We start from the raw sequence: 16461 nt of genomic DNA on the forward strand, positions 1-16461 counted from the left end.
TCCCTAAGTATTCAGAAAAGAGATTATTTGTACAGATTGGCTCTTTTATGGATGGATTTTAGGAAGAATAGTCCTCATGTATTTTTTTACATTGATTTTCTTCAGTCCTTTTTAATCAATATTTTATTCACAGTTGGATTAGATTATTATATAATAATGTAATATAAATCACTAGTTCCATTATGTTTCACTAGAGTTATATTGAATTTAATACTTGATGAAAATCTGCTGAGAAGATCATATACTATTTTTTCATGGCTTTCATGATATTATTTCATCAATATATGCAGAAATGAGATAAGGAGAAACTAGACATAATCTTTCTATTGTCTGAATTTTTCTTTCATTAAATTATGTTCTGAAAAAGAATATCAGTGCTTTATGGCATATTGCTGCCACAATAAACTACAATAGATAGTTTTCTTTTGTTTTTACATTGTTTCCTAGAAACTAGCCATCCAATTCTGAAAGAGATAGCCCAATTTTAAAAAACACAAATTTTAAAAACCAGCAGGACATGCCTCATTTGTGAATATATAGTGATTGTGCAGCTAACTACTATATTTATTTTGTGATTATTCATTTTGTGTGTGTACAAATAAAGGTTTTCATTCCTGTTTTGTATCCTGGGGACATTCATGATTGGAAGGTGGTCATTTTTAATGCTGCTATTCAGTGTTAATACTTACAGTTTCACAGGAAATTATAATTACTCCACTATAGCTATAACACACAGCTTGCTTTTTGGGGGGGGGAGGGGTTACTGGGGATCGAACTCAGGACCTTGCGCTTGTGAGGCAGGAGCAGTGCCCCTGTGCTAAATCCCTGGCCCTAAAACACAGCTTTTTTATTAAACACATGAAGTAGTATAGATACTAATAGTTAATTTTGCTTTATCAGTTATAAAAAAAAGTTAGAAAAGCTATAAAAACTATTATATCTGTGTCTGCATGAAAGGATATGTTGACATAGAAATTTGTTTTGTCAACTATAATTTAAAAGTTAAATTCCCCTAAACAACTGTTCTTGTTTGTTATTTTGGTTTTTTGAGACAGGGTCTCACTATGTAGTTCAGCCTGGCCTTGAACTCACTATGTAGTCCAGGCTGGCCTCAAACTCATGGCAGTCCTCCTGCCTCAGCCTCCTGCATGTTGGGACTACAAGTTTGCACCATCACGTCTGGATCCACAAACTTGTTGACTGAAAACAACAGAAATGTATTCTCTTATAGTTTTGGAAGTCAGAAGTCCAAAATGAGTTTAACTGAGCCTGAAATCAAGGTTTGGAGAGAACCGAATTTCATAGGGAAGCTCTAAGATAGAATCTATTTTCTTACCTTTTCCAGCTTCTAAAGATCTGTACCTTGCAGTGCTTGCAGCTAGCTTCTTCCTCTATGTTTAAAGCTAGCAGTCACAAAACCTTTTTCTATTCTATAGTAGAACCTCCTTAAACCTCTCACTTATATGGACACTTGTAATTGTATTTGCAGCCCACTCAGATAATCTAGGACAATCTCCCAGTCTCAGGATCCTTGATTTAATCACATATTCAGAGTTTCCTTTGCCATATAAGGTAACATTCATGTATTCCAGAGATGAGACTGTGAATATCTTTGGGAGAGCTACCAAAGCATTAATGTTATTTACTTATGCCTAAATGGAATACATAATACTGCCAAAAATCACATAACAATAAAACATGTTAGAAATAAACATAGTTTGGAAAGAAGTAGAATAGATAGGTTGATCATATAAGCAGAAGATCCTGGAGTTCCTTTGATATGTTCCAACATTTTATGTTATTGACTAATACTTTTTGTTACAGATAGAAATGAATTGGACATTAACCTTCAATTTTTTTCCTAGTATATTTCTTTTTGTTTTTCTAGTATATTTCATCTTCTTTCTTGTCTTTTCCTTCCCTATAAAACTATAGCTTAGTAATCTACAGTCAGAACTTCATGAATAGAAGCACAGATTTACATAACCTGATGCTATAATTTAGAATTACTTTGTATTTAATACTTGATCACGTCCATACACATATTCATGCCTGTAATCCTAGTACTTGGGAGGCTGAGACAAGAGGATCAAAAGTCTGAGTCCTACCTAGGTAATTTAATAAGACTCTATCTTAAAATAAAAAGACATGAAGACCTTGGGATCAGTCTCCAGTTACCCCCCCCCCCACACACACATGTTCAGATCCATGCTTCCTTATTCCCTTTAAGCCTCTACTTCACCCTTTCCTTGAACTTTGTTATTCTCAACACTAACAGGAAACTGATCACTTTGTCATTGGTAGTGGCTCTCTAAGTTATAGGATGAAAGCTTTTAGGAAATAGCTGTAAAGGTTTCTTAACTCCTAGAAAATCACAAATCTCTGAGCTATTTTCTTTGTGGTACTAAAGATTGAACCCAGAGTCTTCCCTCTGAGCCACATTCCTACAGGGTCTTTCCCACTTGGCTATGGTGGGCTCAAGCTTGCAGTCTTCCTGCCTCAGCTTCCCATAGTGCTGGAATTACAAGTGTGTTCATTATACCCGGCTGATTATTATCTTTTGGTTTTTGTTTTTATCATATCAGTCTTTATAGTTAATCCTGTATCTTTGATGAAAAAGTATCATTTGGTATCTCATTTGTGATATGTTTAATAATTTATAGAGTTACCAATAAATAGCACAGAGAACATGTATTTTATATATAACTTTAAGCTAAAAGTTTATATATTCTTTCTTTCTGACTATAGGATACCAGAAGGCCCCATTGATCAGGGGCCAGCTACAGGAAGGGTACGTGTTTTAGAAGAGCAGCTTGTTAAGGCCAAAGAACAGATTGAAAATTACAAGAAACAAACTAGAAATGGTAGGTGACTATACTCTGTTTCTTCCTGCTCAATATATTGGCTTTAATTTTCTTTTCTTGAAGTGTTGGAATTACTGGTATTCTTTATTTTTTAACTGCAGGTCTGGGGAAGGATCATGAAGTTCTAAGAAGGAGAATTGAAAATGGAGCTAAAGAGCTCTGGTTTTTTCTACAGAGTGAATTGAAGAAATTAAAGAATTTAGAAGGAAATGAACTCCAAAGACATGCAGATGAATTTCTTTCAGATTTAGGACATCATGAAAGGTACTGTTCTCCCTATATAGTTGATTTGGATTTTAGTATGATTATAATCTAAAAAGGAGAAACTGAAACTTTCATTAATTTCTCTACTGAATGGTAAATGACACTTACGTTTAAAAATGAAATACCTGAGGTCTTAAAGGATAGTAATTGCCAAAAGCAGTTAACTGAAGGATGTCACTGGAAAATATTATTTAAAATGTATTTCTAGAAATCTAAATGCCATAGAACTTGGAAAGTAGTGGTGTCAGGCAGCAACACATTCATTTATCTTCCTAAAAATGTCCTTCATATATGGTCTGTATTTGAAGCATTGTATAGTTTTTGCACTGCATTACATTGATTGAAATTCATACTGAGGCTGCAGTTATGTTTCTCACTCAGACATTAAAAGTATTAGTGCCTTTTAAAGGTTCCTAATTAACAAGATTTGGATGAAAAGGAGAATTCTGTTAATTTTTCTTTTGTTTAGTTGCTAGAAAGAACCTGAAGTCTACCTGCTTAAATTTGCTTCTTCTATTTACACATTTCTAAATAAGATGCAGTTTATCTTCCATAGAAAAGAAAATATTTTGTTGCTTGAGTGCTCATGCAGAATAAAATGTATCTGAGAATCATTATAATACAGTGAAACCTATCTTTTCGCCTAATATATTTAAAAGACTAAGTTCTCGGTAGGATTCTATGGCAATTACTGTCTCACTAGTGAACAATAGAAGAAAAATTGTTTTATTTGTACAACCTGCCATTGTGAAGAGGAAAAGAATTACCCCATGTAAACAAGAGATTCTTATATATTAACAACATCGACAATATTAGACTCATGTTGAAAAATTGCTCTGGTGTTTTAAACGAAATTACAAGCAAAATCTATGAGTTTATTGAAATCATTTGAACATTAATGATTCTGCAAAAATACATAGCATAGATTTCAAGGGGCACTGAATTGTTCAGCCCCATACTAGGCAGTCTCAGGAATTTTTAGCCATATTTAGACCATTAGGCCAAATGTCCTTAATGCATCTCTATTTAAACCTGACTCTGGACACCAGCCTTCTATTAAATGAAGCTTGGTGCTTGTGTATTTTGCTTATTGCAGTTTTGTAGGAAAATTCAGATTTAAAGAAAATTTGATATGGGTAGACTCTTTGGTATGTAAAAGGAAATCTTGAATGCTACTGATGGAATGTTTAAATGATTTAATTGAAGTACTTGAAAATTTAATCTTCAGGTCTTTTCTAATTTTTGTTTTGTTTTGTTTTTTGTGGTACCTAGGATTGAACTCAGAACTTTATGCTTGCCAGGCAGGCATGGTACCACTGAGCTATATCCCCTGCCCTAGGTCTTTTCTAAGTTTTGTTTTTGGTTTTGTTTTTTTTGGTTCCCCGGGATCAAACTCAGGACCTTGTGCTTGCAAGGCAGGCAACAGGACCACTGAGCTAAATCCCTGGTCTGTCTTTTCTAATTTTTAAAAATTACTTTGTAAATATAATTTGTACATGTACTTTGTAACTATTTGTGCAAATGAAAAATGAATAGGCAGGCCCATGAAAATTGATGTAAATCAATATTACATTTTATGTTGAATTTTGTTTTAAATGTATTATAATTCCTGACACTGCCATTTAGTATATATTAAAAGGATATTTCACTGAAAACAAAATGAGGAGTACAGGCACCCGAATCAGTTTCTTGAGCTGCCTTAAGCAGAAATTGTAATGAATTTGGGATACCACTTCACAGGGTAATAATTTAACTCCAGAAAGTCAGATTAGAAAGCATTAATACAAATAACGAGCAAACACAACCAAACGTTATAGAAGTAACTTTTAAAGTAGTGAATTTACAAATAGAAAAGATTTGTATTATATATAAAATACCCTCATATTGACCATAGATCCTTAAATCTAAGAATTAAAATTAAAATAGATGTTTGTTTCCCTATGATGAATTTTTTTTTTTTTCCTGATACTGGGAATTGAATCCAGGGATGCTCTACCACTGAGCTACATCCATGGCCCTTTTTATTTTTTGAGATCTTCTTGTCTTAATTTCCCAAGTAGCTGAGATTATAGATATGGGATATCATGCCTAGGGATCCCTCTGGTGATTTTTATGTGACAAAAAAAGCCTCAGATTTATTTATTTAGGTACCAGGGATCGAACTTGGGTCCTTGCACTTGTGAGGCAGGCAGTGGAACCGCTGAGCTAAATCCCCGGCCCTGTTTTTTATGAGCATATTTTTATTTTTTACAAGTCTTATAGAAAAATTGAGAAAATATTCCCCATGCTCAGTTTTGCCTTTTATTTACATCTTATATTAGTATGGTAGTATAACCCATTTTATTTTTACACTTTCCCAAATTAAGTTATATAAGTCATCTCTTAACTAAAAGCTGTTATTTTCTGAAAAATCAGCTAAAGGTTAAGTCTGTTGATTATCTTGTATAGATTTCCTATAGTATTCTTAGATTTTGGTTCACAGAAACATCATTTCATTATAATGAAGAATATTTTATGGGCTTTTGTCTCCTCAGCGGGGGGTTCTTTCTTTCAACTCTAATTTTCCAGCTTTCCTGAGATATAATTGGAAAGAATTGTAAATAGGGAGCTGGTGATATAGCTTAGTGATAGAGCACCTGCCTAGCCTGAGTGAGGCTATAGGCTCAAACCCCAGCACCACCAACAAAGGAAAAAGAAAATATGTAAGTTGTATAGTGTGATGATTTGATATACGTGCTTGTTGTGTAATGATTACCACAATCAAATAAGTGAATATCTTTCAACACACACAGTTAACATTTCTGTGTGTGTGAAAGAAAAGAAAAGAGATGACCTTTAAGATGTGTTGTTAGCAAATTTTAGCTAAACAATATAGTAGTATTAACCATAGTCACCATGCTGTACATTAGATCCCCAGAATTCATTTTACAACTGAAAGTTTATACTGTTTGACATTTCACCCACTCCTAACCCCTGATGACCACTATTCTGTTCTATGCTTCTATAAACTAGAGTGTTTTACATTTCACATATAGCAGTATTTGTTTTCCTCTGGCTTATTCACATAGTGGCATAATGCTCTCCAGTTTCATTCATGTCACAAATGGTAGGAGTTCCTTCTTTCTTTTAGTGGAAAAATGTTCCAATACATATACCACATTTTCCATTTTCTTTATCCATCCATTAAATGGACACTTCAAGTGTTTTCATAGTTGGCTATTAGGAATAATGCTCCAACAAACATGTTAAGGAAGATGCCTGTTTGAGATACTGACTTCATTTCCTCCATATATATACTCAGATGTGTGAATGCTGGATAATAGTTGTATATGTAATTTTTTTGAGGAACTTTCATTATGTTTTCACCAATTGTTATGGCTTATATCTAGATGTACCCCTCAAAGCCTCACACGCTCATAGGTGAGGGTTTTGGGAGCTGGAGGGATCTAGGGTATGTGACACTGGGATTAAGAGTGTGTGATACTAAATTAAGTCCACAGATTGGAATTAGCATAGTTCTGGGCGTGGCTGAATGGATATGCTGAATATAGATGCCCCACCCTGGGTGTGGCTGGCACCACCTGAAAGGTTTGTATCCGAGATGGACTGTAAAGGGACAGAAAGGAGGTAGGTAGGCTCACTGCTGCTGCTGCTTCACTGCCTGCTGCCTTCTGCCTGCCACACTGTCTCTCCTCTGACATGCCCCTGTGCCATGACGCCCTGCCTTGGAGTCAGCTGACTATGGACTGAAATCTCTACAAACTGTGAGCTGAAATAAATCTTTGCTCCTTTAACTTGTGGGTGTCAGGTATTTTGTCTCAGCAACAAGACACCAGTAACTAAAACACCAGTTTACACTCCCAAAAACATTAGACAAGGGATCCTTTTTCTGCACACCCTCTCTAATGCTTGTTATCTCTTGTCTTTATGATAATAATCATCTTCACAGGTGTGAGATGATATCTTCTGGTTTTGCTTTGCATTTCCCTGATGAAGAGTAATGTCAAGCACCTTTTCATGTACCTATTGCCATTTGTATGTTTGGAAAAATGTCTACTCAGGTCCTTTTTCTATTTTTAAAATCAGATTATTTGTTCATTTTGCTGTGAGTTTCTTACATATTTTGGGTATTAACCATCATCAGATATATATTGCAAATATTTTCTCCCATTTCTTAAGTTTGTGTATTCTTTCAGTTTTGTTGTTGCTTTTTGATTTTTCTTTTTTAAATTTAATTTTCATACATGTTTGCAGTACATAATGATTATATTCATCATGAGTAGAAGGTGCATGTATATAACATATTCTAATTTTTAAAAAATTTTTAAGACTCACTGTTTAGTTCAGGTTGACCTTGATCTCACTATGTAGTCCAGGGTGGCTTTGAACTTGGGAGGATCCTCTTGCCTCAGCCTCCCAAGGGCTGAGATTACAGGTGTGCGCCACCATACCTCCAACCTTCCTAATTTTTTATATCCCTTTTCCCCTTCCCTCTCTCCCCATCACCTCCATCTCTTGATCCTCTTCCCTTTTGCAAAATGTCTTTTTTCTTGTTTGTCTTTTTACCTTGCTCTTTATACTTTGGGTTCTTCATATAAGAGAAACTATGTGATACTAGAGCTTGCATGTCTGATTTATTTCATTTAACATTATGATCTCAAGGTGCATCTTTTCCTACAGGTGACTCAAGTTTATCCTCCTTTATGGCACAGTAATAGTCCATTGTGTATAAATGCCACATTTTCTTTATGCATTCATCTATTTATGGACATACAGGCTGTTTTTAAGCTATGATGTTTATTAGCTATTATGAGTTGTGCTGCTGTAGTCAAGGGTATGCATGTGTCAAAGTAATTGGGAAAATACCTAGAAGGGGAATAGCTAGGTCAGATGGCATTTCTATTTTTAGGGTTTTTTTGGTACCGGGGATCCAACTTGGAACCTTGCACTTGTGACGCAGGTGGCAGAACCACTGAGCTAAATCCCTGGCCCTATATTTAGTTTTTTGAGGAATCTCCATAGTGGTTATACTACTTCACATTTCCACCAGCAGTGTAGAAGGGTTCCCTTTCTCTTCAGTCTTGGCAGCATTTATTATTATTTGATTTATTGATTATAGCTATTCTTTCTTGGCTAAGGTAGAATCTCAGGGTTGTTTCAGTTTGCAATTCTCTAATGGCCAGAGATATTGAACATGTTTTCATATATTTATTGCCCATTTGTAGTACTTCTAAGTAGCGTTTATTGATTTCAGTTCTCCATGTTTTGACTAGGTCTTTTATTCTGAGTCTAATTTTTTTTTTTTTTGTACCAGGGATCGAACTCGGGTCCTTGTGCTTGCGGGGCAGGCGGCAGAATAATTTTTTTTTATTTCTTTGTATATTCTAGATATTAGTCCTCTGTCCAAGGAATGGCTAGCAAAAGATTGTTAACCATTTTGCAGGTTACCTTTTCTTCACCCTGTTGTTTGTTTCCTTTGCTGACTTTCCATTTTCTGATGCCCTCTTCAGTCTCTTTCCTTTCAGAGTACTGTAGTTTTTATTATACAAATCTTTCACTTTTTTTGTTAGGTTTATTCCTAAGATTTACTTTTTCTTGAACCTATTGGGAATGGTATATTTTTTAAAATTTGTTTTTCAGTAGGTTCATTATTGATATGCAGGAATGTTACTGATTTTTGTGTGTTGATTTTTTGTCCTGCTACCTTGCTATATTTATTTATTAGCTCTAGGAGTATAGTGGTACAATTTTGGGGGTCTTCTATATAAAGAATCATTTTGTCTGTGAGTAAGGATAATTTAACTTTGTTCTTTCCTATATTTATCCCTTTTGTTTCTTTTGTCTGATTGCTCTGGCTAAACTTTTAAGTACGTACTACATTGAATAATAGTGGTGATAGTGGATCTCCTTGTCTTGTTTCTGATTTTAGAGGAAAAGCTTTGTTTTTCCCTGTTAATATGATGTTGGCAGGTTTAGATTAAAAATGCAAACTGTTATGGATTAACTGCTATGGATTATTTCTTCTTGTTCTAGCTCTTGTATTGTAGTATGAAAAATCAGCGATAAATAATGCATATTGTTATTGATCAGAGCTGATAATAAACTTCATTAGTGCTATTAAAAACCAAGTAAAGAGGCTATCTTCCCTCCCACCTATGTTTTTGGTCTCTTTGTCAAAGATCAGATAGCTGAACGTGTCCGTTGTTTCTGCATCCTCTGATCTGTTCCATTGGTCTACGTTTGTTTTTGTACCAATACTATGCTGCTTTTACCACTTTTGCTTTGTAATATGACTTGAAACCCAAGATTGTGATGTCTTTGGTTTTGGTTTTCTTACCTAGGATTGCTTTTGCTATTCTGGCTCTCTTTTGTTTCCATATGAATTTTAAGATTGTGTTTTCTGGTTCTGTGAGGGATACTGTTGATATTTTGATTGGGATTGCATTAAGTCTGTTTATCAATTTTCAAAGTATGGCCATTTTGACAATGTTGGTTCCAGGAACAGGGGATATCTTTCCATTTTCTGATGTCCTCTTTCGTCTCTTTTAACTGAGTAATATAGTTTTTGTTGTAGAGGTCTTTCATGTTCTTGGTAGGTTAATTCCTCAGTATTTAATTTTTCTTAATGCTGTTGTAGGAGAAATATATCTCCCAACCTGCTAGATGTCAGACATGCTGAGTTTATGTCTCCTGAAATAGAAGAATGAATTTCAAAGGACAAAAGAGGTTAAGAGTAGAAAAGGGTTATTGGGGAATAGGAATAGCTCCTGAGAGACAGGAGGGGTCCCAAGTGAGTTGCCACTGAATCTGTTTGTCAGGGGTAACTTATACAGGGAAGTTATAATGTTGATACAATGTGGATCAAGTCACTCTACCAATAAGATCATGAGTAGAGCCGCTTAGCAAATATTGATCCAATAGGGACACAAGGCATGTAGCAAGGTTATATGGCTAACATCATTAACCTTGGCTTATCTGTGACTTTTAAAACAGGAACATTTTGGGGAAGGGATGAGTCTATCTGTTCTGATCATCCACCAGGGTGTCTGATGCATATCTGGACTTACTGTTAAATTTCCACTAATCCCTTAGGGAAGTATGCAAGTCTGGCCGTTGTGACTTTATCATAAGGCCTTGTCTTCTTCAGATGAACCTGTAGCCACAGTTTTGATGTACTCTCATCTTTTGCACTGACTTCCTTGAGGGTCTGTCCCTGTCTGCCTATTAATTTGTACATAACTGCCTATAATAATGCTATTGTGAATATTACTGTTTTCCTAATTTCTTTCTTGGTGAGTTGATTATTGGTATACAGGAATTCTATTGACTTTTTAGTAGAGCAGTATCTTTTTTAACTATGTTTTTTTATTAGTATGTATTTGTCATACATATTGATCACATTCATCAGGGAATCTGTACCTGCATATATATCTTGGTTCTTCTATTTTTCCCCATTTCCCCCTCTCCCTTCAAACCTTCCTCCACTCCCCATTTACAAAACCTTTGTTTCCATTTTTTCACTTCTATTCTCTTTTTTTTCCCCTTTTCCTTTACTTCCCTCCCTTGTTCCACCTTCCTGTTCCCCTTCCCATTGGAATATGTTCCTTCTACTTCCCAATACCTATCTTCCATTATGCTCCTGGTTTACCCTTTGGGTTTCTCACACAAGAGAAGCAAGTGATATTTAAACTTGTGCATCCAATTTATTTCACTTAACATTATGGTCTTGAGGTGCATCCATTTTCCTATAAATGACTCAAGTTTATCTTGCTTTATGGCAGAATAGTACTCCATTGTATATAAATACTGTATTTTCTTTATCCATTCATCTGTTTATGGGCATATGGGCTGTTTTCAAGATTTAGTTATTACAAATTATGCTGTTATAAACATGAGTATCACTGTGATATAATACTTTCAGCTCTTTTGGTATGATACCTAAGAGGGGAATAGCTAGGTCCAATGAAACCTCTAGTTTTAGTTTTTTACAGAGTCTCCATACTGTTTTCCATAGTGGTTATACCAGTTTACATTCTTACCAGCAATACAGGAAGGTTCCTTTTTCCCCACAGCCTCGCCAGCATTTGTTATTGATTGATTTCTTTTATTTCAATGTAATACAAGTACATATTAATAAAGCAAAAAGTCTTTGTATTTCTATGAAAAAATAAAGCAAAATTGCATAACAAATTAACTAAAGAATAACATTAGTTAATACTAATGTGTACCATAGTCTTAAAAGAATGGCCAAAGTTAGAAAACGAGTCATAGACAAAAACGACTCTTACAAAAAAGAAACAAGTAGATAATAGCACAAAACTTTCTTTTCAATGAACTAAGAGGACCTAGTGGTATAAATGAAACAAATTAGCATATAAACTGAAATATTTTTTCTGAATATATAATTATATATTCCACTGAATATATAATTTGGGGAATTATTAGAACTTCTCCCTACTTCCTATTTATCTTCTTTTTTTAATGTTTTCTTTAACATTTAATAGAAATGATGTACAATAAATTTTTACTGTATTTTACATAAGATAGCCACTACAGAAATTTGTGTAGATTAGAAGGAAGATAGATGGTTAAGGGCCCAGTCCTGTGGGATATTTTCTCAGAGCATGAAAGTCAGAATTCTGTTGGGGAAAAGGGTTCAGACTGCCAGATTAAGTGGATGTTTAAAAAAGCTACACTGCAGGCCTTTGGGTAGATAACCAGTATATATTGGGACCACCAATATTTCAAGACAGGCGCCGTAACCACTGAGCTAAATCCCCAGCCCATGGACCACCAATATTTCAAAGGCACCGTTCTTAAACACAGCCCCCATCTAGTCATCTATGTGGATTCTTGTCCATGACTTAGGAAATACCATTACAAAGATGTCCTATTTAGCTCAGTGGTTCTGCCACCTGCCCTGGCAGTGCAAGGACCCGAGTTCAATCCCCGGTACCAAAAAAAAAACCACAAAAAAAGATGTCTTTACCCTTAGGCAAAGTCTCAAACATTCATTCAGTCCCACACATAGGGATGACCTCTCCTTCTTGCCCAGAATAGGAAGAAACCCACAACTTTTGGACACTCCTGACCCAATCTCCCCAGTTTTGGTCCTTATTTCCACTTGTGGTTTCTTACACTAGAGAAGCAATGTAGCACTCAAAAATGTGTGTCCAATTTATTTCACTTAAGAGTATGGTCTCAAGGTCCATCTATTTAGCTATAAATCCTTCTTTATGGCAGAGTAGTATTCCATTGCATTAAAAAACCACATCTTCTTTATGCACTTGTCAGTTACTGGGCATTTGGGTTGTTTCCAAGATATAGCTATTACAACTGTGCTGCTATAAACATGGGTGTGCGTGTATTGCTGTGGTATGATGCTTCTAATTCTTTGGGACGATACCAAGAAGGGGTATAGCTGGGTAGAATGAAACCTCTAGATTTAGTCTTTTGAGCCATCTCCACACTGGTTTCCATAGCAGTTGCACCCACCAACAGTGTAGAAGGGTTCCTTTTCCCCCACAGCCCCACCAGCATTTGTTATTTCTCAAATGATCAGTGATGTTGAACATTTTTTCATGTATATATATTTGCTGTTTGTACTTCATCTGAGAAATGTCTTTTCATTTCAGATGCCCATTTTTGGATTGGGTTTTTTAATTTGGGGGATCTGACTTTTTTAGTTCTTTATATAATTATCTATTCTATATATATTCTATATATTCTTTATATAGTCTATATGTTAATCTTTTGACTGAAGAGTGAGTGGTAAATTTCTTCCTATTCTTTGGGTTGTCTCTTTACTCTGTTGGTGATTTCCATTACTGTGCTGCATGCTATTGACTTTTGTGTGTTGATTTTGTACCATGCTGAATTTATCAATTCTAGAAATCTTGGTGGAAATTTTTGGCTCTTCTATTCTGTGTTAGTTACTTTTCTCTCATTACTGAGATAAAATACCTGACACCCAAAGTTAAAAGGGGAAAGGTTTATTTGGCTTACAGTTCCTAGCGGTTTCACTCCATAATTGGCTGGATCCAAGGCAGGGTGGCAGAGGGGCCTGAAGGTAGCAAAGCACCAAGAGACCTTAAGGAGCTCTTTCTCCCCCTTTTTCCTATTCTACTTAGGGTGGGTAGCATTCATGCCCTTAATCCTAGTGCCCTAGGGCCTAGTCCCACCATGAATCAATCACACACTCTAGATTCAGCTACTTCCAAAAAAACCCCACCTCATTCGCATGAGGGTTTTTTTTTTTTTTTTTTTTTGGTACTGGGGATTGAATTCAGGTCCTTGTGCTTGCGAGGCAGGCAGCGGAACCACTGAGCTAAATCCCCGGCCCTTGAATGAGGCTTTGAGGGGACATCTAAACACAACTCATAACAACCATGTCATCTGCAAATAATGATAATTTGACTTTATACTTTCATACATATATATATATGGATATATAGATATCCCCTTTATATTTTTCTCTTGACTGATGACTCTGGCCAAAGTTTCAAGTACTATAAGTCCCCAATTTATGAACATTCAAGTTGAAAACTTTCAGATACAAACAGACCCCACATTATGAACATTTGTAGATGTGAACAAGTTTTGGAAGTAGCTCATGTGTCTGCCAAACATTGTCACAGTTGTGCTGTTGCGTGGTTACTATACAGTGTGAGTGTACAGTAGTACAGTACTCAGTCAGAGCCCAGGATGTCTGGAAGCAAGAGGAAAAGCAGTGGTGATGTAGAAGGGACTGTAAGGAAGTGCAAAGCAATAACCATAGAAACAATAGTAAAAATACTTTATTTGCAGTTGTGGTGAATTGTACCACCATTTTAAGGTAACTGTAAAAGTAAAATCGATTTTTTTAATAGTATTTTTGTGTGTTTGTGTTATTTTATGCTTTACGTTGTGTAATGTGTGAAAGGTATATAGGCCTAACTTTGTTGGACTTATGAACAAATACGACTCACAAACATTCTCCTGGAATAGAACTTGTCACTTGAGGACTTACTGTACTATACTGAACAGGAATGGTAATAGTGGACATTCTTGTCTTGTTCCTGATTTTAGAGAGAAAGCTTTCAGTTTTTCTCCATTTAGTATGATGTTAGCAGTAGATTGGTCATAAATAGCTTTTATCAGATTGTGATAAGTTCTTTTTATACCTGTTTTCTTCAGAGTTTTTTTTTAATTCATGAACAGATGTTGAATTTTATCAAAGGCTTTTTCTCTATGTAGTGACATGATCACGTGATTTTTGTCCTTGCTTCTGCTTGTGTGATACATTATATTTATTTAATATATGCTGAACCATCCTTGTATCCCTGGTCTGAAGCCTACTTGATCATTATGTATTATCTTTTTATGCCAGTACAGCGATATTTCAGTTGTCAAAAGGCTCCAAGCTCATACTTTCCACTACTGGAGCAGCAGAGTTAAAAAACAGTCTGTTCAGTGTTCATAACTGCTTGATAGTTGAACTGAAAATCCACTTTGAAAAAACCTGTGTGGGCCAAGAGCGAGTCATGTGTCACATCTTGCCACAGACACAAAAGGGTGATGGTTCAGTTTCAGTGCTGCTTTTGCCCATACAACATACAGTGCCTGTGTTAGTGTTTTAAAACATTCATTATGTTTGTTTTTTTTTTTCATTTTAGTTATGTAACCATGGCTCCAAAGAAAGTTAATGATAATAGCAGTAAAGCTAAGAGGAAAACTCTGAGAACCATGATAGAGTTAAACAAATCAGTGCAAAATTTGTTAAAGTCCTGGAAGAATAAATTCCTAAGTGTAATTTTTGGGCCTTAGAACCAATTATTTGGTTTCCCATTATTTCCTATGGGAAAAATATGTTCAATTCTCTTAACTTTTTGGTGCTCAAACAGGAATTTGGAACAAATTTGGCTCAACAACCGAGATATCTCTGTATCTTGTTGAGGATTTTTGCATCCTTGTTCATTAAAGAGATTGCCCTATAGGGCCGGGGATTTAGCTCAGTGGTTTCGCTGCCCTGCTGTGCAAGTGTAAGGACTTGAGTTCAATCCCTGGTACCAAAAAAAAAAAAGAGAGAGAGAGATTGCCCTCTAGCTTTCTTTTGTAGTTGAGTCCTTGTCTAGTTTTGGAATCAAGGCAATACTAGCTTCCAGCAATGAATTTAGCAGTATTCCTTCCCTTTCAGTTTCATTAAAGGATATTAGTGTTAGATTGACCCTGAAGTTTTTGTAGAATTTAGTGGTGAATCCTTCTGATTCTGGGCTTTTCTTAGTTGCTAGGTTTTTGGTTACTGCCTCAAGTTCCATTGCCTATTATTTGATTATTCAGGGGTTTTGTATCTGTTTAAGTTTTGGTGATTCATATGTATCTAGGAATCTATTCATGTCTTCTGGATTCTGCAGTTTACTGGAGAATACATTCTCAAAATTGTCAACTAATAATCTTCCGTATTTCAGAGGTTTTTGATGTGACTTTGTCTTTTTTTGGAGACAGAGTATTCCAGGCCTCTATTTTAGGCTGGCTTTGGACTCACTATGTAGCCCAGGCTGACCTCAAATGCAGGCTGATTCAGAATCATAATGCCCTCAAAGTGCTAGGATTAAAGGCATTTGCCACTATAGCTACCTTCTCTTTTCATTTTTAATTGCATTGATGTGGATCTTTCCTTTCCTTTTCTCAGTAAGATTGTCAAAGGATTTATTTGCCCAAAGCACCAGCTCTTCAATTCCTTGATTCTTCCTATTTTTATAGTCTCAATTTTATTACTTACCACTCTGATCTTCATAATTTCCTTCCCTGTACTAGCTTTTGATTTGATTTGTTCTTGTTTTCTAGGACCTTGAGGTGCATCATTAGGTTATTTATTTGGGCTCACTGTTTCCTAATATGGGCATTGTGTCAGACTGTGCTTCCTAGAGAAATTGATATAATGCAAGATATACAAATATATAATAATTTACAAGATTGGCCTACAGTGGACACCCACAGAGTTAGGTGTGGAAGAGTGCAAAAGAGCTATCTGCACACTGGAGATCTGAAGGATCTAGTCAAGGGCCTGGAGCTCACTGCTCATTATAGTGTCCTGTGGGAGTCTGTATCAGGAGGCTGAAGGGTCTGTGCAGGAGGCTAACAACTCTGCATTGGAAGCCAGGAGATGATGTCCAATATGAAGGTGAAGAAACAGATGCAAGCCTTCTTTCTTCATTCCCCTTTCATACAGTTTAGGTAGTCTATGATCATACCACCCCAAACGTGCCTGATCTTGTCATACAATTCAGGTGGCAAACCCGTTGGTTGCTGTCACTCACATGCAATAAATCCCAGCAGATCTTCAGTAAATCCC

General features: G+C 35.7%; 1 protein-coding gene across 9 annotated transcripts in view; it reads left to right on the forward strand.

Moving 5' to 3' along the window:
- Positions 1-16461, forward strand: part of Fut8 (fucosyltransferase 8) — a 368007-nt gene that overhangs the window by 207476 nt on the left and 144070 nt on the right. For all 9 annotated transcript variants that reach the window (XM_087195286.1, XM_087195288.1, XM_004837380.4 and 6 more), the window contains 2 exons: positions 2749-2864; positions 2966-3128. In XM_087195286.1, coding sequence (XP_087051412.1) covers positions 2749-2864; positions 2966-3128 — 279 coding nt within the window. The remainder of the gene's footprint in view (positions 1-2748; positions 2865-2965; positions 3129-16461) is intronic.

This window comes from Heterocephalus glaber, unplaced genomic scaffold (assembly GCF_053883595.1).
Source record: "Heterocephalus glaber isolate CG9 unplaced genomic scaffold, H.glaber_assembly_v1.0 deba00001608, whole genome shotgun sequence".
NCBI lineage: Eukaryota > Metazoa > Chordata > Mammalia > Rodentia > Bathyergidae > Heterocephalus > Heterocephalus glaber.